The 22453-nt window shown below is 35.7% G+C and overlaps 1 protein-coding gene across 8 annotated transcripts in view; it reads left to right on the top strand.

The window, feature by feature from the left end:
• The window catches only part of PIBF1 (progesterone immunomodulatory binding factor 1), a 341226-nt gene that overhangs the window by 112730 nt on the left and 206043 nt on the right, over positions 1-22453 (top strand). For 7 of the 8 annotated variants that reach the window (XM_077158414.1, XM_077158416.1, XM_077158419.1 and 4 more), the window contains 3 exons: positions 6340-6448; positions 6752-6933; positions 8546-8671. In XM_077158414.1, the coding sequence (XP_077014529.1) occupies positions 6340-6448; positions 6752-6933; positions 8546-8671 (417 nt within the window). The remainder of the gene's footprint in view (positions 1-6339; positions 6449-6751; positions 6934-8545; positions 8672-22453) is intronic. The other variant, XM_077158415.1, reaches the window with a different exon arrangement.

Below are 22453 nucleotides of genomic sequence, written 5' to 3' on the forward strand. Positions count from 1 at the left end.
CTTTGTATCCAAAGTGCAAGCAACAAAGTTAAAAATAGATAAATGGGAACTCCTCAAAATCAAATGCTTCTGTGCCTCCGAGGACTTTGTCAGAAAGGTAAAGTGGCAGCCAACTTAATGGGAGAAAATATTTGGAAAACATATCAGATAAAGTTTTGATATCCTGTATATATAAAGAAATCATACAACTCAACAACAAAAGATCAAACAACCCAATTATAAAATGGACAAAACATATGAATATACATTTTTACAAAGAGCAAGTATAGATGGCTAAAAAACACATGATGAGATGCTCATCTTCATTACCTAAAAGGGAAATGGCAATCAAGACTGCAATGAGATATCACATCACACCTATGAGAATGGCTGCTATTAAACAAACAGGAATCTACAAATGTTGAAGAGGATGTGGAGAAATTGGAACACTTATTCACTGCCAGTAGGAATGTGTAGCGGTACAGCCACTGTGGAAGATAGTTTGGTGGTTCCTCAGAAAACTAAATGTCAGGTTGCCCCATGATTTGTCAATACCACTATCTCGATATATACCCAGAAGAACCAAAAGCAGTGAAATGCACAGATATTTGCACACTGATGATCATAGTGGCATAATTCACAATTGTCAAAACATGGAAACAATCCAAGTGCCCATCAACAGATGAGTGAGTTAACAAAACGTGGTATATGCATACAATGGAATATTATGCAGCAGTAAGATGAAATGAGGCCCTGAAGTATGATGGTTAAGTTCTGGTGTCAACTTGGCTAAATGATTATGCCTAGTTGTCTGGTCAGGCAAGCACTGGCCTGACTGTTGCTGCAAGGATATTTTGTGGCTGGTTGATAAATTGGAACACTGATGTATTAAACCATCAGTCAGTCGATTGCATCTGTGGCTGATTACATCTGCAATCAGCTAAGGCACACCTCCCATGACAAGATAATCCAATCTGTTGAAGACTTTTTAAGGGAGAAGACTTTTTCACTGCTTCATCAGTCACCAAGCCTCTCCTGTGGAGTTCAGCCAGACCCTTCATTGGACCTACCAGCTTCACAGCCTGGTGTATATATACGATGTTGTACTATGCAACGATAAGACAAAATGCAGTTCTGAAGCTTATGACAACATGGATGAACCTTGAGTTCATAATGCCGAATGAAATAAGCCAGACACAAAAGGATAGATACTGTGTGAGTTGCTAATATGACCCTGGTGAACTCAGAGGCTTATAATGTAGAATATAGGGGAACTAGAGATACACAGAAGCTAGAGATGGGTGAATGTTTTCCTAATAAGGTTGCACTTAAATGTATGTGAATGAATAGAAGTGATGGTGGTTCATTAGTGGGTGTTCTAATTTGCTAGCTGCTGGAATGCAACACACCAGATGCAGACTGGCTTTCAATAAAAGGGATTTAGTTAGTTGATGTAGTTAAATCAAACATCATTCATTATAGCAGGCAGCCTCTTAGCTGACTGCAGATGTAATGAGTAACAGATGAGGTTCACATACCATTGGCTTATGACCACAGCAACAGAACTAGATACCTTCACCTGGCCAAGTTGACAACTGAATCTAACTAACACAGTGGGTTTATAAGTTCTATTGCCATATTGAAGGTAAATATGATTACAAGTGATTTTACAGAGCAATGTGTCCCACCAATTCACACTACAAATATAAATAAGTTCTTGCATGAACTACTTCAAAGGTATGAATCTTGAACAAAACATCAGTAATGTCGGGGTATAGAAGGAAAACTACTATCACATGCTATGACCTATAGTTAACAGGAAGATATTACCAGTACCACAACAATGCCAGGGGTAACTAATTGTGGGGAGAGACAAGAGTTAAGGGGTGGTTTAGATTTGCTATTTGGTGAGGGTGTGTTTATGTGTTGCTTTTTTCTTTGGACTCGTGAAAATTGTCTAAAATTGAGAGTGTTGATGAGTGTACAACTAAGTGAAAATTCTGTAAGACATGTATTGTTTCTTTTGGACATTATCCTTAATGCCCAATGGATGGAGGTGGCCGAAAGGTATAGTAACAGAGAAGTAGAAAAGCAAATTGCGGTCTGTACATATGATGGAATATTGTGTGGCTACAGAAAGGAACAAAGTCAGGAGGCATGCAACGATGTGAAAGAACCTTGGGAACATTATGTTATGGAAAATAAGCCAGAAACAAAAGAATAAATATACAGCCTATTTTACAAAATACTTATAAGAAAATTGGGGCCTAGGTTGTAAGCTTTTACAGCAATCGCATTTAGTCCAGAGTTGTAAGTTTATTTTTAGACTCTGAGATGTGCTATATCTGTGTAACCTGGTATTTCCCTGGAAATTTGGGTGCATGTATGACTCCTTAAACTCAGAGCTAGAGTTCTGCAACCCTGAAAGTCAGCATTACTATGTAGAACAACTGTTAAAGAAACCAAGTAAGAGGTCAACCTTCAATTAGAGATAAGAATGAAACCAGTCAGATTGGAACAATGGTAAATCATAGTATATAGGGCAAAAGATGCTATTCTCTTTATTATAGAGCTTCACCTACTGTATGAAACCAAAGGCAGAGAGGTTTACTTTGTCCAAAACCTAAATTTTCTGTAAGATACAATCTAAATCAACCTGCCTGGATAGCTCATTTAAACAACTCAGACACCTGGAGCCCAGAATGAGAATGAGGGCTTATAAATCTTTATAACCCAACGTAATACCTGGATGCATCCCGGGATATGTTGGGAGATAATTTTAAAGTTTTGGTAAAGTTCCTTGAGGCACTAGACAAAAATATGGAGATAATAAATTTTCCCAACTGGGAATACCCTGGAACTGTCTCAAACATCAGGGACTCCCAAGTCAATAGGCCAAGCCCTTGATCTTGAGGCTTGCTCTTATGAAACTTATTTCTGTAGCAGAGAAGCTAAGCCTAACTGTAATTAAGCCTGATTTACTTCCAGAAAACTTCTTTTATTGCTCAGATATGGCCTCTCTCTCTCTGTAAGCCAACTCTGCAAGGAAAATTATTAACCTCCCCCCTACGTGGGGCATGACATTCAGGGGTGAAAGTCTCCCTCACATCGTGGAACATGACTCCCAGAAATGACCCTGGCCCTGGCACCTTGGGAACCACAACATGTTCCTGAACAAAACAGAAAAAAGAAATTTAACAAAATAAGGTATTGGTGACTAAGAGAGTTCAAATTGAGTCAGAGGGCTATTCTGGAGGCTACTGGTAGAAATCCTTTAGCTAGATATTGCTAAATGCCATGGTTTGCCAAATCCCAACCAACATCATTCTCCTTCTTTTTTTTTTTTTTTTTGCATGGTCAGGCACTGGGAATTGAACACAGGTCTCTGGCATGGCAGGCAAAAGCTCTGCCTGCTAAGCCACCATGGCCCACCCAACATCATTCCTTTTAACCCTGAAGAACACGTTGAGCTCCGTCTGAGATTCTACAAAAATGTCTTGTACTAAGTTTGCTTTCCAGAAACCTATACTTCCCTAGGGTTACTAGGCCAGATAAGTCTTGAAACCCAGGGGAACCAGCCTCTCCTAGGACATCAACTTATCCCATCCCTGTATTCTGTATTTTTAACACCCCTTTTCAATATGAGAAAGTTAGCATGGATATATAATATTCCTAAAGATTGGAAGAAGAAACAAAGGAGAGGGTAGAGTTATAATAGAGAAGAAAGAATTTATCAGATGAGTATGACTGTTGAATCATTATATTGATAATTCTTTTAGTCTCCAGTGTCTTCAAGCAGTTAGAAGGAAAAACTTGAAATTGTAGAACTATAACCCATACCAATCTTTGAAATATGTTCTATAACTACTTGTTAAAATATACTTCTTTGTATATATGTTATGCTTTGCAACAAAAATGTTAAAATATATATAAAAGATGGCAGAATTCCAAATATATTAGTCATCAAAACTAACAGTAGACATAAAGTTAAATGTCAGTAAGACAGGGGTAATAAGGGAGGGGTCTGAATTCTATGAAAGTCAGCATTATACCATACAACAATTGTTTATGAAGCTGATCTGGTTAGTAATAAGGTAAATCAGAACACAGGGTGACAGATGATACTGACTGTGTTTTAAAATTTCAACTTCTGTTTAAGAACAAAGAAAAAGATGTTTATTTGGTACAAAATTTATATTTTCAGTAGCACACTTTCTAATTTAACTTGTATGGTCACTATTTGAACACCATAATTGCATGGATTCTTGAATAGGGGGTGAGATCCTGTTGGTTTGTACCTGTTAGAGTGATGCCCTGACACATCCTAGAGTAATTTGGGCAGAAGATAAAAAAGTTTTGCAAATTACCCTTGAGGGACTGGGGTAAAAAGTGGAAATATTAAACTTCCCCACCTGGGAAATTCCAGATGTTTTTTCAAGCATTGGAGACTCCAAATCTATGAGGCCTAGACCTCGATCTTGGGGCTTGCCCTTATGAAACTTATTCCTACAAAGGAAAAGCCAAGCCTTTATAATTATGCCTAAGGGTCACTCCCAGAGAACCTCTTTTGTTGCTCAGATATGGCCTCTCTCTCTCTCAGCCAACACAACAAGTAAATTCACTGCCCTCCCCCTCTTTATGTGGGGCATAACACCCAGGGGTGTGGACCTTCCTGGCAACGTGTGACAGAAATCCTAGAATGAGCTGGAACTCAGCATCAAGGGATTGAGAAAACCCCTAGAATGAGCTGAGACTCAGCATCAGGGGATTGAGAAAACCTTCTCGACCAAAAGGAGAAAGAGTGAAATGAGACAAAATAAAGTATCAATGGCTGAGAGATTTCAAACAGAGTTGAGAGGTCATCCTGGAGGTTATTCTTACACATTAAATAGATATCATCTTTTAGTCAAGATGTAGTAGAGAGGCTGGAGGAAACTGCCTGAAAATGTGGAGGTGTGATCCAGTAGCCATGTTTCTCGATGATGATTGTATAATGATATAGCTTTCACAATGTGAGTGTGTGATTGTGAAAACCTTGTGTCTGATGATCCTTTTGTCTAATTAACAGATGAGTAAAACATATGGAATAAAGTTGAATAATAGGGGAAACAAATGTTAAAATAAATTTAGAGTGAAATGCTGGTGATTGGTGAGGGGGGAGGGTTGACAGGTATTGTATGTATGAATTTTTTTCTGTTTTCTTTTTATTTCTTTTTCTGAATAGATGCAAATGTTCCAAGAAATGATCATGATGATGAATATACTACTATGATAATACTGTGAATTTCTGATTATATATGTAGAACAGAATTATCAAAAGTTGTGAATGTTTGTGTTTGGTGTTTATTGGTATTTTTTTTTAATTTAAAAATTAATAAAAAATAAATAAATAATGGGGGAACAAATGTTCCAATAAATTTACTAGATTGAAATGCTAGTGATCAATGAAAAGGGGTGATAAGGGGTATAGAAAAAAAATAGGGGAAACAAAGGCTAAAATATATTGGGTACATGGAAATACTAGCAATCAATGAGAAAGAGGGGTAAGGGGTATGGTATGTATGAGTTTTTTCTTTTCTCTTCTTATTTCTTTTTCTGAATTGATGCAAATGTTCTACGAAATAATCGTGGTGATAAATATACAACTATGTGATGATATTGTGCGTTGTTAATGATACAGCAAGAATGGAATGATCATATGGTAAGAATGTTCAAGTTTGTATGTTGTTATGTTTAAAAACAAATGTAAAAAAAGGAATTAATAAATCCTTTTTTTTTTCTTAGTTTTAAGATACTTACTGTAGGTTTCATTGTTTCAGTCTAGTTCTTGGTTTTGCTGTTTTGGGAAGAGAGATAATTCCTGGATGTGGAAATCAGAATCCCTCGGTAATCATAATAATTTGTGAATGAAATAATCATAAGAATGTCTTCCAGTGTATCTCCTTTGTAATTTGAGAGAGAAATTGTAAAGGATTTTTAACCCTAACCGAATTGAAAGCCTGGAGCCATGTATAAATTCTTTACAAGTTTTGGCTTCAAAGTAAGAGTGAATATGAGTAGTCTAGAGATAGCATGGTATACCTTAGAAAATTTTGTTATTTACTGTTAGTGTAGTTTACATATTTATTTGTTAAAGGTAGTAAATTAGTATTTATGAATGCGAACAAGGTTTTGTTCAGAGTCCCTCCTAAATTTGAAAAGTAAATGTTTTATACATAGAATGAGATCAAAGCAGTGTTGCTATTGGTTGTCTCTTCAGTTTCGTAAGACAAAATCAAACTTTTAAACTGTTCATTTAAAAAGAGGTGTAAATAAAAAAGATGTAAAGTTTACATATGTATTTTAATTGTTTTTTAATAGTGAGCGTGATGCACTTGAACAGGAAGTCATTGCGCTTAGGAGAAATCATGAAATACTTGAAGCCTCTCACAAAACTCAAGTTAAAGAAAGAAGTGAATTATCAAAAGAGGTAAGCTTAGAGATAGAGTTACTTGTATTTTATTGTACAATATTAGTGGAAAATAATCCAGGGCAGAATTGTGGGAGCGGCATTTTCCTTTTTGAAGAGTTGTCAGAAAGAAAGGATTTTCTTTCTTGAAAAATTATAAGGTAAGCATTAGCCCTTTTTAAAATGAGAATTTTTACGTATAAGTGAAAGTACAAATGAAAGAAAATAATAGCCTTGAAAAGTAAGATGAGATTTCTCTAAACACCATCTGTCTTTAAACATATATATATATGTGTGTGTGTGTGTGTGTGTGTATATGTATAGGTAACCACCTTACAGCAGACTGTTACTTTACTGCAAAAGGATAAAGAATATCTCAATCGCCAAAACATGGAACTTAGTGTTCGTCGTGCCCATGAAGAGGATCGCCTTGAAAGACTTCAGGTGCAACTTGAAGAAACCAAAAAGGCTAGAGAAGAGATGTATGAAAAATATGTAACATCCAGGCAAGATTTACATTATTTTCCATATAAGATAGAAATTAACACCATCTTTGAGAGAATTCTTGACTTTGGTAGAATAGTGATTGTTTTTTTTAAGGTCTATAGGACAATATTAAAATAATACTTCGTTTTAATACTTCATATTATCCCTTAGACGATAATCTTATTCTAGATATTTTTTTTAAGACATCTTGATTTTTACAGCCACCAGATACATATTTCCTTTAAATTGGGCTATAATACTGTAATTATTTGTTTATGACATGATTTTTTTAATTTCTAAAGACTAAGATCTCTATGTAAGCATTTTAGTAAGAAAATATCACAATAAGGAACCTGATTTTGTTGTCCTTTTCTTAGCTGTGAGACTTAAAAGAAGAATTAGGAGGCAGTATTGTATACTGTTGTAAAATACAGGGCCTAGCATCAGATTGCTTGCGTTTAAATCCTGCCATTCCTCTTTAACTGGATTTTTAAGCTTAGCTGTGGTATTAACTCTTATCCATTTTCAGTTTCTTTCTCTATAAAAAGGGAATGAGGGCAGTGCAATAGTGGCTCCATGGCAGAATTCTTGCCTGCCATGCTGGAGACCCAGGTTTGATTCGCAGTGGGTTTGATTCCCATATGAAAAAAAAAGGGGAATGAGAAAGAAGGGATGCACAAGTGGTTCAGTGGTAGAATGCTCACCTTCCATGTGGAAGACCCGGGTTTGCTTCCCGGACCATGCAAACAAAAAAGAGAATGAGAGCCACAACATAATAGAATCCATATGAGATTTGAATACAGACATGAAACTTTAGCACACTGCCTGGCACAGTAAACTCTGAAAAGGTATTTGTTCATATTATTTTTAATATTGCAAATGCATATGTATATGTAATCCATTTACTTTATTAGAGTTCCTTATGTACTAATAGTTCCTATAATCCTTGATTTTTATTTTTATCAGCACATCAAAAACTGTAACAGGGCGATGTGTTGTAGTGGCAGAATTCTCGCCTGCCATGCCAGAGTCCCAGGTTCAATTCCTGGTGCCTGACCATGCAAAAAAAAAACTATAACAAAATCTAAATTTTGTCCTTTAATACTTCATACATTTATAACTTTTACCCTAGCCTGTAGTATTTTTTCATCAGTTTATGCTCTTCTTGAAAATACTCTAAGTATGCTTTGACTTTTCTAAGAGATCAGTGGCCTTGTAGAGAGTCAGAGTCATTTTGTTTATTTATTTTTTAGAATTTTTTCTCTTTCAGCGTGCACTTTACAAGATTACTGTTCTCAAATAAAGGACATTTCAGATGCACCAACTTTCAATATATTTAAAAATATTTTTTAAATATTTCTTAAGATGAATGAATAACATTTATATAAAATTATTTTAGATAAATAAGTTTAATAAGTTGAGATCTTAGATGGGGCTAGTTTGCAACAGTATTTTTAAGAATTATAAAACTTTATATCCCATTGCCAAGTTTTTCAAGTAACCTAGCATACAGAGCATATTAACATAGATATTAAAATCTTACGTGAAGGCAGAAAAAAATTTTACATGAAGAGAAAAAGGCTATTTGTTTTACAAAGAAAATTCATAGATATTCCTTTTGGCTCTTTGCAGAGACCATTATAAAACAGAATATGAAAATAAACTACGTGATGACCTAGAACAAATCAGATTGAAAACTAGTCAAGAAATTGATCAACTTCGAAGTGCCTCTAGGGAAATGTATGAACGGGAAAACAGGTAAAAAAGAAAAAAAAAAAAAAAGGAAAAGAAAACAGGATGTGTGGTATTTTTATATCTCTTTGTTTGGAATTTGTAAGTTTTATTGAAATTAATCTCTATTTCTATGAAGTAATGCCTTTTTGAAAACATTAGAGAAAACCTGTCAGAAATCTAAATCTAAGTAAAATGGGAGCATTAAAGTTCCAAGATCTTTGAAAGCTAACGGAGAACAAAGTGTTTTTGACTGTAGGCCTCTTCACTCCGGTAATCTTTCTACCTTTACTTAAATTTGGGATGGAGATGAAAATGAAATTAGAGTACCAGGAGATACCAGTTCTTTCTATAACATACCAATGATTTGTCCTAGAAACTTTTAAAAACTGGAAGAGTAATATTAAATGTTAGGTGTATCTCACATAACTGTTGGCCTTGAAAGCTGTCACATTAGGTAATTCTGAAGAATGATCATTTTATTCATGGCAGTTATATTTAGATCTGCCATGAATAAAATGGGAGTACTAGGAGACAATAAATGTAACTTATTACAAAAGCAATATACCATCATTATAGTTCATGAGGTTTTGAAAGTTTGTATATTAAGGGAAAAGTTATTTTGAAATTAACTTCATTGTGATATTCAGTTTATCAGCATTGGTTTGGGTATGATATTTTGATTGTTGTCAATGACTTCAAATCAGAATTAAATGATGTATAATTAGCTCCATAACATGTCATTTCTACCAGAAGTATGCTAACAGAAAACTTGGGGTTTCCACCCCTCAATTTCAGAGAAAAAGCTACTTATTAATATAGTATTCGTGAGTTGACCATGACTAGGGGAAATATATAAGAACTACATATGTAGAATTATCCTTTGCTTAGTAAGTCAGCAAACAAAATTTTAAATCACTGTTAAATTGTTATTGTAATACAGTAGTTTGGGGGAGATTTTTATGATAATGCTGAAATCCTTTTGAACAGTATGATTTTCTTCTTGGGTTACTTTTGTGAAAATGTTTTTTTTGTGATAAGGGAGAAAAGATATACAATTATGACAGTATTTTTAGGGTATGTGCCTGGTATAACATGATACAAATGAGTTAAATGAAAAAATAGATCATTATTTTACTTACAAATTAAAAGGCATAGATTTTTATCTACTTATTTGAATTTTTTTTAAAGGTATGAATAGAAGTATATGCCTAAGGAAATTAATATAGACATGTGAACATTGAGCAAGAAAGAAATCATTCGATTATGTATTTAACAAATATCTACTGACTATCCTGTTTCTGCCAGCATTGTTCTTTTTCTTCTTTGAGCTTTGAATTATGATGCAGGCATAGTTTAAGGTTATATTAATGAGGAAAATGGCAAAGAACTTTATCCTGTAAAAACTCTGATTATGTTGAGCACCAGCAAAGCAGGGACAGAAAATATAAATTTTTTTTGAAAAAATTTTTATATATTACATTAATTTTTTTTAATTTTCGTTTTGAAAAAACTAAAAATACTTTTTGAGTTTGCTTATACTTATATTCTAGTATTTAAAATTTGGATTACCAATGAGAGCACTATTATCTTTTCTGTATTCAAGGCCTCTGAAGTCCTAAGCTAGCTTTCATAAGTTTAAAATTGGAAAGTTATTTTTCAAGATAGCTTAGATAAATTTTGGACCTCTGTTTAAATAACCCTATTTTTTAGTTTGGTTACTTTGTTGTAACTATTCTCTTTTTTTAATCTTGTACATGTTTGCGTGTATGTATATAACAAGTTATTCAGCCAGTCTATCTTTGAAAATATATATTTAACAAATAATTTCAAATTGAATACCTACTTAATCACCATCCAAATCCAGAAGTAGAATATCGCCAATGCCACAGAAATGTACTGAATACTCTTTTTACTCCCTGTCCCATAAAGGTAACTATTATTTGGATTTTAATACTAATCACCTCCTTGCTTTTTCCTTCAGTTATCATCTAAATTATCACTAAATATGCATCTCTGAAAAATATAATTTGGTTTTTCATATTTGTATAATCTAAATGGAATCATGCTATATATATTCTCTTGTGGCTTCTTTCACTTAACCTTATGATTTCAAGATTCATTGCTGCTGCATTTATTGTTCGTGATGTTCATAACTAAGTATGCCATTTTCATGAATGTCCATGCTTAGGGCAGCATAGTGATTAGAAGATTGAAGAGATATCCATGCAATGAAATTAATGCCTTCCAAAGACATTCTTCATGTTTTTCAAAATTTTGCTTGGTTGCAGCCCTATCTCTGTTAAGAAAGAAGAACCGTGTAATATGTGGCTGCCTGTTCTTAGGCACCAAAATGCAGACTAAAAGAAGAGATTTATACCTACTATATGCTAAGCTTGATGCTGGAAAATTTATGTATGAACTCTGATGTAATTCTCAGAGCAATAAATTCATTTAGCAGATATTTATTGAGACCCAGTCTTTGCTACATGCCAGAGATACACTAATGACCTTTGCCTTCATGAAGCTGATAGTCTAATGAAGGATAAAGATAAAGATAGAAACAATGATTATAATTGTAATGATCATAGAAAATTGCAGTGTACAAAGGGTGAAAGCACTTAGACTGAAGGAATGCCCAGTCCAGCCTTGGGAGGAATCAGGGAGGACTTCACAGAGGAATAATACCCATGCTGACACCTGTATGATGACTAAGAGTAAGACTAAAGTTTGGGAGACAGAAGGAAATTGGGAGAATGTACAAAAAATTCATTTAGCAAATATTTATTGAGACCCAGCCTTTGCTAGATGCCAGCAAATGACTAGCACATAGACTGAGAAGTAAAGAAATATAAGAGATCAATCAGAAGAGGGAAACGGACCGAAATCATGCATTTGGATCATTGTCTAAGACAGACCAGTTGGGAAGAACTGAAATATTTTCAGAAGAGGGGTGATAATATCTCATTTTATATGGAAAGACTTCTCTGCAATGTGGAAAATAGAGTGGAACAGCTTAAAGCTTTAGACAAAGAGTCTACTTTTAGAAATTGGCCACTGTCAAAACGAAAGATAATGATGGAACTGAATTAGTAACATTAGAGATGGAGAGAATGTGAGAGATTGGATAAATGTTTAGAAGGTAGAACAACAGGAATCTAGAAATTAGATTGCATTTAGCTGTTGAGGGGATAGTGATGCAATTCTTAAAACATTACAAAAAGGCAAGGCTTTGTGAGGAAAACATGATAAATTTAGTATCATTTCATTTGAAGTGTCTGTGAGATATCTAAATAGAAAAGTTGAGTAGATAGTTGGCTAGCTGAACATTAGGAAAAGATCTGGGTTATGGGTAGACCTGTGGCATAAGTGATACTTCTGTTTTTCAAGTAAGTCTGTTAGTCCTGTGGGTCAATTTTGTTATGTATTACATAAATTAATAAGTTTATTTTTATGGTATCACAAATGCATGATTATTTCCAAACAATCCGTAAAGCCACATAAACTTCAGTATACAGGCATACCTCAAAGATATTGCAGGTTCAGTTACAGACCACTGCAATAGAGTGAGTCACATGAAATTTTTGGTTTCTCAGTGTGTATAAAAGTTACATTTACATTATAGTATAGCCTATTAAGTTTGTGTTTCAGTTTGCTTATGCTGCCAGAATACAATATAACAGAAATAGATTGACTTTTACAGAAGGGATTTATTAGGTTACAAATTTATAGTTTTAAGTCCATGAAAATATTTAGATTAAGGCATCAACAAGAGGATACCTTCACTCAAGAAATGCCAGTCATGTCCGGGGTTTCTCTTTCAGCTGGGAAGGCATGCATGTAACTGACATCTCCTGGTTCTTTGCTCCTGGATTGCATTGATTTCAGCTTCTGATTCCAGTGGCTTTCTATGTTGGTACTCCAAGCATCTGTGTTTTCTCCAAAAGATCTCCCTCTTATCAGACTCCAGTAAAAGGATTAAGACCTAATGTGAATGGGTGGGGTCACAGCGCCATGCAAAGAACCTAATTAAAGAGTTCCACCCACAATTGGGTGGGTCATTTCTCCATGGAAACAACCTAAGTATAAGGGTCCCTCCACCACAGTAAGTCTGTACCCAAAAGATTGAATTAAAAGAACATGGCTTAGAGGGAGCAATGGTGGTTCAGTGGCAGAGTTCTCACCTGCCATGCTGGAGACCTGGGTTTAATTCCCAGTGCCTGCCCACGTTAAGAAAAAAAAAACAAAAAGCAACATGGCTTTTCTGGATTATGTAACAGTTTCAAACCAGCATAGTATACGATAGAATTATGTCTAAAAAACAAATGTACATACCTTAATTTAATACTGTTTTATCAACTAAGTTTATGTAATATTCTAAGTCCTCATTGCCATTTCAACAATGTTCACAACAATTTCAACAGAAATTGTTTCCACCTCAAGAAGCCACTTTTTTTCTCCATCCATAAAAAATACCTTCTCACCTGTGTTAACATATTCTCATGAGATTGCAGTAGTTCAATCACATCTTCAGGCTTCAATTTTAATTCTAGTTCTCTTGTTATCTCCACTTCCTTCTTTCCACTGATGTCTTAAACCTCTCAAAGTCATCTATGAGGGTTGAAATCAACTTCTTCCACACTCCATTAATGTTGATTTTTTGACCTCCCCATGAATCACAATTGTTCTTGATGGCATCTAGAATGGTGAATCCTTTTCAGAAAGTTTTCCAGTTTACTGTGCCCAAATCCATCGGAGATATCATTATCTATGGCAGCTATAGCTAAAACAAAATGTTATTTCTTCAATAATAAAGTTTGAAAGTTGAAGTGACTCCTTGATCCATGGGCTGTGGAACATCTGTGTTAGCAGACATAAAACCATTCATGTACATCTCCATCAAAATTCTTGGGTGACCCAGGCAATATCAATGAGCAGTAATATTTTGAAAGGAATCTTTTTTTTCCAGAGCAGTAGGTCTCAACAGTGGGCTTAAAATATTTAGTAAACCATTTTTTAAACAGATGTGCTGTCATCCAGTCTTTGTTGTTCCATTTATAGAACACAGTCAGAGTAGATTTAGCATAATTCTTAAGGGCCCTAGGAGTTTGGAAATGGTAAATGAGCATTGGCTTCAACTTAGTAATCAGCTGCATTAGCCTCTAGCAAGAGAGTCAGCCTGTCCTTTGAAGCTTTGAAGCAGGCATTGGCTTCTCTCTAGCTCTGAAAGTCCTCAATGGCATCTTCCAATAGAAAGCTGTTTCATCTACATTGAAAATCTGTTGTTCAGTGTTGCCAGTTTCATCAATTATCTTAGCTAGATCTTCTGGATAACTTCTTGTGGCTTTTACATTTACACTTGGTACTTCACTTTGCACTTTGCTGTTATGGAGACAATACTTTCCTTAAACCTCATGACTCAATTTCTGCTAGCTTCAAACTTTTCTTCTGAAGCTTCCTCACCTCTCTTAGCTTTCATAGAATTGAAGAGAATTAGGACCTTACTCTGAAATAGGCTTTGACTTAAGGGAATGTTGTGGCTGGTTTGATCTTCTGTCCAGATTACTAAAACTTTCTCCATATCAGCAATGATGATGTTTCACTTTATTATCAATCATGTGTTCACTGGAGCAGCACTTTTCATTTCCTTTATGAACTTTTCCTTTCACACAACTTGACTGTTTGGCATGAGAAGCCTAGCTCTCAGCCTGTCTCAGCTTTCAACCTGCTTTCCTCACTAAGCCTAATCATTTATAGCCTTTGATTTAAAATCAGAAACATGCAACTCTACCTTTCATTTGAATACTTAGAGACCATTGTAGGGTTATTAAATGGCCTAACTTAAATATTGTTGCCTCTCAGAGGGAATTGGGAGGCCTGAAGAGAGGGGAAGAGATGGATTGTTGAAATAGAACACACACATTTAACAATTAAGTTTGCCTTCTTATATGGGCATAGTTTATGGTGCTGTACTCCAAAACAAATACAACAGTAACATCAGAGTGCACAGATGAACATTAAAAAGTTTGAAATATTGTGAGAATTATCAACACAGAGATACCAAGTAAGCACGTACTGTTGGAAAAATGGTACTGACAGACTTGCTCGACACAGCGTTGCCACAAACCTTAAATTTTTTTTTTTTACTTTTTTTATTGTATAATATAACATATATACAAAGCAAAGAAAGAAAAAAGCAATAGTTTTCAAAGCACTCTTCAACAAGTAGCTGTAGGACAGATCCCAGAGTTTGTCATGGGCTATCGTACCATCATCTCAGATTTTTCTTTCTAGGTACTCCAGAATATAGGAGGCTAGAAGGAATAAATATTTTTTATCATCACAATCAAGGTTTTTTTCCTTTTTTGTGAAAAAATAGCATATATACAAAAAAGCAAATTTCAAAGCACAGCACAACAATTAGTTGTAAAACAGATTTCAAAGTTTGACAAACCTTCAATATTTAAAAATGCAGTATGTGAAGTTCTATAAAGCTAAACACAATAAAACAATGTATATCTCAAAATAACCATTTTGAGAATTTCTTAATTTTTTTTTTGGCACTGTTAAGAGTCCTTGAAAACACACCTCATAGTAATATAAATTTAGAAGTGTTAGTCCCTATTCTCCAAGGTAGATAGTAGGGTGGGGGGCAAAGCTGTTGGGGGACACAACAGACAGAGCCATTTCTGGAAGCAGGGAAGCTAAGAGTAGATCTTCTAATCTTCAGTGTTGCTCTGGAACCAAAGCTACATCAAAATGGATACATCAAACCAAGAGATTCCTGGAATTGGATTTGCTGCCCTGAAAGCACCAACCAGCCACAGGACACAGATTGACCCTATAGATACTGAAGCTAGAGTGGGCAGATGCCAGCAGGTGGTGCCAAATTATAGCCTGGGTCAGGATGAATTTTCATCTCAAGGGGACTACTAGCCATCTATTTGTATGTCATTTTATTAAACTCACAGTGATCCATTCCTGTATTTTATATGACTGAATCGTTTTGGATTGTACTTTCATTGTGACAGGATTTTTATGTAACAACATACAAACACAAACATTCTGACCATATGATCATTCCATTCTTGGTATATAATCAATAACTCATAATTTCATCATATAGTTGTATATTCATCACCATGATCATTTCTTAGGACATTTGCATCAATTCAGAAAAAGAAATAAGAAGAAAGAAAAAAAATGACCACTCCCTCTCATTGACTGCTAGTATTTCCATCTACCCAATATATTTTCGCCTTTGTTTCCCCTATTTTTTTCCTATACCCCTTATCACCCCCTTTCCTGGATCACTAACATTTCAATCTACTAAATTTATTTTAATATTTGTTCCCCCTATTATTTATTTATTTTTAATCCATATGCTTTACTCATCTGTCCATACCGTAGATAAAATGAGCATCAGACACAAGGTTTTCACAATCACACAGTCACATTGTGAAAGCTATATCATTATACGGTCATCTTCAAGAAACATGGCTACTGGAACACAGCTCTACATTTTCAGGCAGTTCCCTCCAGCCTCTCCAATATACCTTAACTAAAAAGGTGATATCTATATAATGCGTAAAAATAACCTCCAGGATAATAACCTCTCAACTCTGCTTGAAATCTCTCAGCCATTGACACTTTATTTTGTCTTATTTTGTCTCATTTCTCTCTTCCCCCTTTTGGTCCAGAAGGTTTTCTCAGTCCCTTGATGCTGAGTTCCAGCTCATTCTAGGATATCTGTCCCATGTTGCCAGGAAGGTTTACACCCCTGGGAGTCATGTCCCACGTAGAGACGGGGAGGGCAGTGAGTTTGCTTGTTGTGTTGGCTGAGAGAGAGAGGCCACATCTAAGCAACAATAGAGGTTCTCTGGGGGTGACTCGTAGGCCTAATTTTAAGTCGGCTCAGTCTGTGCTTTGTGGGGATAGGTTTCATATGAACAAACCCCAAGATTGAGGGCTCGGCCTATTGCTTTGGTTACCCCACTGCTTGTGAGAATATCAGGAATTCTCCACCTGGGGAAGTTGAATGTTCCCCCTTTCTTGCCATTCCCCCAAGGGGACTTTGCAAATACTTTTTTATTCACTGTTCAAATCGCTGGGATTTATCAGGCATCACTCTGGACAAACCTACAAAATCTCATGCCCTACTCAAGGTTCCATGTACTTATGGTGTTCAATTAAACCATCCACATAAGTTGTATTAGGAAATGGCTCTAGTCAAAATATAAATTTTGTGCCAAATAAACATTTTTTGCTTTAGTCTTACCTATTAGGTTAAAGTTTTAAAATATGAATTACCATCTATTTTCAACAATGAGCAATACTGACATTCCTTTGCTTTTCCTCATGCAAAAACATTTTTTAATTTGTACATTTAGTCACTATCATTTACACTCTAGGCATTCCTAGATTATACCATCTCAGTCTTTATCATCTGTCTTTCCTACTGATTTCATTTGTGCCCCCAGCCCTCCTCCTTCTGTTATTCCTTGTGACAGGATTTAACTGTGCTTAGAATATGTATCTTGCTAGTCTTCACCAAGGTAAAAATAAATTACAAGTTCTTTCTTTTGAAATCTTATAACTTAAAATGATTAAGGAAAACTATTTTAGTATTTAATATTATAAAACATGAATTTCAGAATTATTTTAAGCATTTAAATATCTTTGTGTCTGATTAATCACTTGCTTTGGGCTTAAATGTATAATTCTGTCTTATCAAAGTATGCTGTTACAATCAATATGAGCTAAAATGGGTAAATACTTACGCTTAACATATTTGTACTTTGTCTCCTTACCATCCCCCAGAAAACATTTTAGGAGTGAAGTTAAGTAGAATTAGAGAAATATGTTTTGCCTTTAATTTGCTTTTTGTACATTGGAGGATATTAAGAAAGTACTTTTAATTTTCTTTTCTTAGATATGGGGCAGAAAGATCGAACTCATGCCAGCCAGTCTTGGTATCTGCTACTGCAGTCATACTAGTAGTTTATGAATTTAAGGGGTTGAGAGGAAAGAGGAAGAGACTATAAGACACAACAAACTTAAGAAAAGGCAGAGACAAGCAAGGAAAAACATTGTATATGTGAATACATCAAAAATAAGATAGTTGGGATTTTAACATGTATTCATGTTCTGGTTCAATGTGTTAGTTAGACTTCTTGTCTCTTTTTATACTTTTTAACTACTAAAAATGCTAGTTGGGTGCTGTGAGGTATAGTGATTGAAACTCACTCTGGTGGTGAGATTTATTCCAAAAATAACTTCTTGCAAAAAATAAATAAATAAATAACTTCGTAGGTATTATATGACAGAAATGTTATGGACCTTCTTATACATTTGGAAGAAAGGTATTATTTAATGGGTGGGAACATATTATAAAAGAGATTTGGATCAAAAGACCAATCTTAAGTCCCAGCTCTACCACTGTTATTTAATATCCTTGAAGTTTAATTTCTTCTTTTTAAAAATGAGCTAATAATAATACTTCACAGGTTGGCTTGTGAGGTCTAAATGATATGAAAAGTATCTGAAAAGTACAAACTATAAAAAATTGTATATATAGTAGTTATTTTGATACCTTTTGCCTATGTATATAGTACTTAAAAGAAAATTCTGTCGTTTGTGTTGACAATTTAAGTAAAATTAGCATGATTATAAAAGCCAATTGATAACATTATCAAATTGTTTATCATTATTAAAAGTCATGAAAACTGTAAAAATATATAGTTATTCCTATGGTGTACCTTCATTGCATTTAGCCATTTCTTTTAAATGATGATGTGCTATTGACATGGAGGGTCTGCATGTCATTTGTTTCTGTCTAAATTTCTACATAAATAACTGACTTATTTGTTTCCTAATTAATAACTGAGATAACGGAAGATAAATTTCTAATTAATAACTGAGGTAAGGGAAGATAAATTCAGCTGATAAAGTTTTTCCAGAAATAAAACTACTTTTTTCTCAGATAGTCTCATTATTGTAAACACAGAACTATTCTCAAAATAATATTGTAAAAAGGATAAAGATGAATTTGTTAGAGGTATGCATAATGCTCCTGTTATTGCACAGAATATGAATATTCAGATTTTAAATGGATGTTCCATATGTTTATAAAGGGAATCAACAGTAAGGAAAAGGAAATCAAAAAGACACTTTTAAATATAAGTGTGAGTATTGCTCTAGTGATTATTTTCCCACCATATCAATAAAACCATCTTGATTACAATTTATCATCTTCTAAAAGTACTCAAGAATCTCAATAAAACCTCAATAATCAAAACTTGGAATTTTTGTAGAATCTTAGAGTAATATGCCAGTTTGAAAGGATTTATGTACCCTAGAAAAGCCATGTTTTAATCCTAATCAGTCGTGTGGGAGCAACCTTTTCTTCTAATCCCTATTCAGTACTATAAGTTGGAAACTTGTTAGCTTATATCCACAGAGATGTGATGCACCCAGTTGTGGGTATTAACTGATGAAGTAAGGGAAATGTGATTCCACCCATTCCAGGTGGATCTTAATTATTGGAATTCTTTCAAAGAGAAAGCATTTTACAGAAAGCAGAAGAATGGCAAGAGCAGCAGAGACATGAGAACTAGAGTCCACCAGCCAGCAACCTTTGGAGATAAAGGGGAATGCTCATGGGGGTGCTTCATGAAGCAAGAGGCCTGGACAGTAAGCTAGTAGACGTTGCCATGTTCACCATGTGACTTTCCAGTTGAGAGGGAAAACCCTGAACTTCATTGGCCTTTCTTGAGTGAAGGTAACCTCTTGTGGTGCCTTAATTTGGACATTTTTTATAGACTTGCTTCAATTGGGACATTTTCTTGGCCTTAGAACTGTTAAGCTAGCAACTTATTAAATTCCCCTTTTTAAAAGCCATTCTAGTTCTGGTATGTTGCATTCCAGCAGTTAGCAAACTAGAACAAGTAAACAACTTTGAATCTTGAATCTCAAGTTCCTTACAAAGATTAGTTGAGTGTACATAAGGCATCACAATATGTGAATTGGGACTAGTTTATAGAGGCTCCAAAGTACATTTCTTCTTGCCTAATTTCTCTTATCTTTCCTAGCATAATTTGGTTCTGAGTGCCTAGCCTGCTGTTAAACATGTTGGATGTGAATTTATTTCACCTGCTCTATTTATAATTGAATGACCGTGGACAAGTCATTTAACTTTTGGTTTCGTCATCATTATAACAGGTTATTTGGAGGAGTAAATGAAATAATTCATTGAAATCCTTAGTGATAAACCTAGCAGATAGTTAGCACTCAATAAATGTTAGCTATTTTTTTGCATAATTACAACATCTAGAACAATGATATCTGTATTATGCAAGCAATATAAATCATTTTAATTTTTTAGTAGCTGCATTTTTAAGGTAAGAGAAATTAATTCAATAGTATTTTATTTAACCAAAATATTATTCCGAGTAATTAATGTTAAAAAATCATGAATAGAAAAAAGTGCATGTCTGTCTTAAATAGCAGTTTAAAAACAAACAAAACGTCTTTTGTTCATATCTTAACAGATATCTGTTTAATTTTTAAAGTTCTTTTATGGAAAGCCTAAGACTATTCTATTTTGTCCTTTTATGTAGATTATTCTGAAAATATATGGCTTTGCAGATAATTTTCACTATCTTAACTAATTAAATTATAAATGAATTTTTTTTTTAGTTTAGTTTAGTTTTGACTTGTTTTTTTGGCATGGACAGGCACCAGAACCCTAAATGAAATTTTAGTTAGCTTTATTTTTTGTTATTAACTATGTTCTTTATGTCTATAAGTGATTACCTCATGTGTTCATTGTTTAATAAATAATTATTTCAAGCTGTGTGGGGTGTTCCAGATACCAAGCAAGATGAGTTAGTCCAGGTTGTACAAGGAGTTAGTTTTACCTGCATTGTTTAGTTCGTATGGTAGTGGAGGAGGTTGGTAAAAGTAGGATAGAGCCATATTATAAAAGATTCTTTTGTCAGTGGGGAGTTCCTGGAGGTGTTATACTAGGAAAATGACATGATTTATTAATTTTTTTTTAATAACCAGGGATGTAGTATGGAATGGATTCTAGCTGAAAAGGTCCTGGAGGCAGAGAGATTGGTTGGGAGGCTACTGTTTAGGTGAAGATGAAAGTTTAGGTGAACATGAAAAATGGAAATAGAGTAAGAAGTGAAGTTAAATAATATTTACGTACTAGAATTGGCAAGACCTGGTGGCTAACTGGAAATAGGCATCAGGAATGCCTGCACCTTTTCTAATTTAGTAGCCTGGAAGAGTTCAATGATAAGGCATGGCAGTTAATTCAGGGTTGCAGATAAGATTTAGAAAGGAAGATAACTAATTTCTGATTTTTACAAATATGGCAGCTCTGACCGAGTCTAGAAGTGCTTACCTGAGACCACATAGCTTATTCACTAGAAATTTTTCTTTAGTGTGCCCCAGATATCATTCCCCTCAGCCCTCAATTAGTCTTAAGCTGCTGAAGCCCCTCCCCGTAGTCTCCATTTTCATCACTGTGCTATTCAAATGTTAACATTTTCTTTTCATACAATAAAAATCTTGGCAAACATTGCCCTAATTATCATTTTCTAAATGAACACTTTCATATTTTAATTTAGTTTTCATGTGTATGTAATATGCAAACAATAGCTACTATTTATTGAGTACTTATTATGCATCAAGCATTTTACTCAACACTTTTCATACATTGTAGTGAGAATTACATGAGATAATTTATGAGGTTGTTTGTATTAGCATCCCTGTTTTACAAATGAGGAAATTGGGGCTCAGAGAATGTGTGATTTCCCCATAATTACAGATATTTTAATTGGTAAAGCCAAATACATCTGAATCTACAGTGCAATGCAACCACGCATTTTGCCTCTCAAAACATTATTTCAGCCAGCGCTCTCGCCGCCATCTAGCCCTCCTCTTCCCCCTTCTCCGCCGGTGCTCCCGTCGCCATCCAGCCCTCCTCTTCCCCCTTCTCCACCGGCGCTCCAGCCGCCATCTAGCCCTCCTCTTCCTCTTTCTTCGCTGGCAGCGCTCCCGCTGCCATCCAGCCCTCCTCTTCCTCTTTCTCCGCCGGCACTCCGGCCGCCATCTAGCCCTCCTCTTCCTCTTTCTCCGCCGGCGACGTTCCCGCCGCCATCTTGCCATTCTCTTTCCCCTTCTGCTCTGGCGGCGCTCCATCCGCCATCTTATCCTTCCCTTTCTCCTCCTACTCCAGCGGCTCTCCAACCACCACCGTGCCCTCTTCCGCCTTCACCGGCTCCTCCGCCACCGTCCTTGACAGCCTTGCCACCCTCACCTTTCCTCCTCCAGAACAGCTACTAGGGGAGTAGAAATGATACAAAACAGCTCCCAGAGCCACGACAGAGATCAAAAAGACAGCGTACCCCATCCTGGAATGGCTGACTGTCTGGGAGAACCAGCTCTGATGAGATCGCCGAGGGGCGTGTGCTTTCCCAGGCGGGGCGACAAGCGGCCAGAGTCCCTCCCTTCCTCCTTCCCGGGCCAGCTGGCAGAATTGGGCAGGCAGTCCCCTCAAGCCGCGGCGGCTGGCGCCCCCAGACCACGGAGAACGGTGACCGGGGGGGTCCCTTCAAAACACATGACTCGCCGGTCTGGCTGGGAACGGTGCACTCTCCCGGGCTGCGGTGGCTGGCGCCCTCCCACCACGCTTGGCGCTCCGGGCCAACTAGGAAATTCAGACGGGTGCTCTCCCAGGCTGCGGCGGCCGGCGACCCTCCCCGCGTTCGGACCCCCGGGCCGGCTGGCACTCTTCCA

Source organism: Tamandua tetradactyla, chromosome 4 (genome assembly GCF_023851605.1).
Source record: "Tamandua tetradactyla isolate mTamTet1 chromosome 4, mTamTet1.pri, whole genome shotgun sequence".
In the NCBI taxonomy this organism is placed as follows: Eukaryota; Metazoa; Chordata; class Mammalia; order Pilosa; family Myrmecophagidae; genus Tamandua; species Tamandua tetradactyla.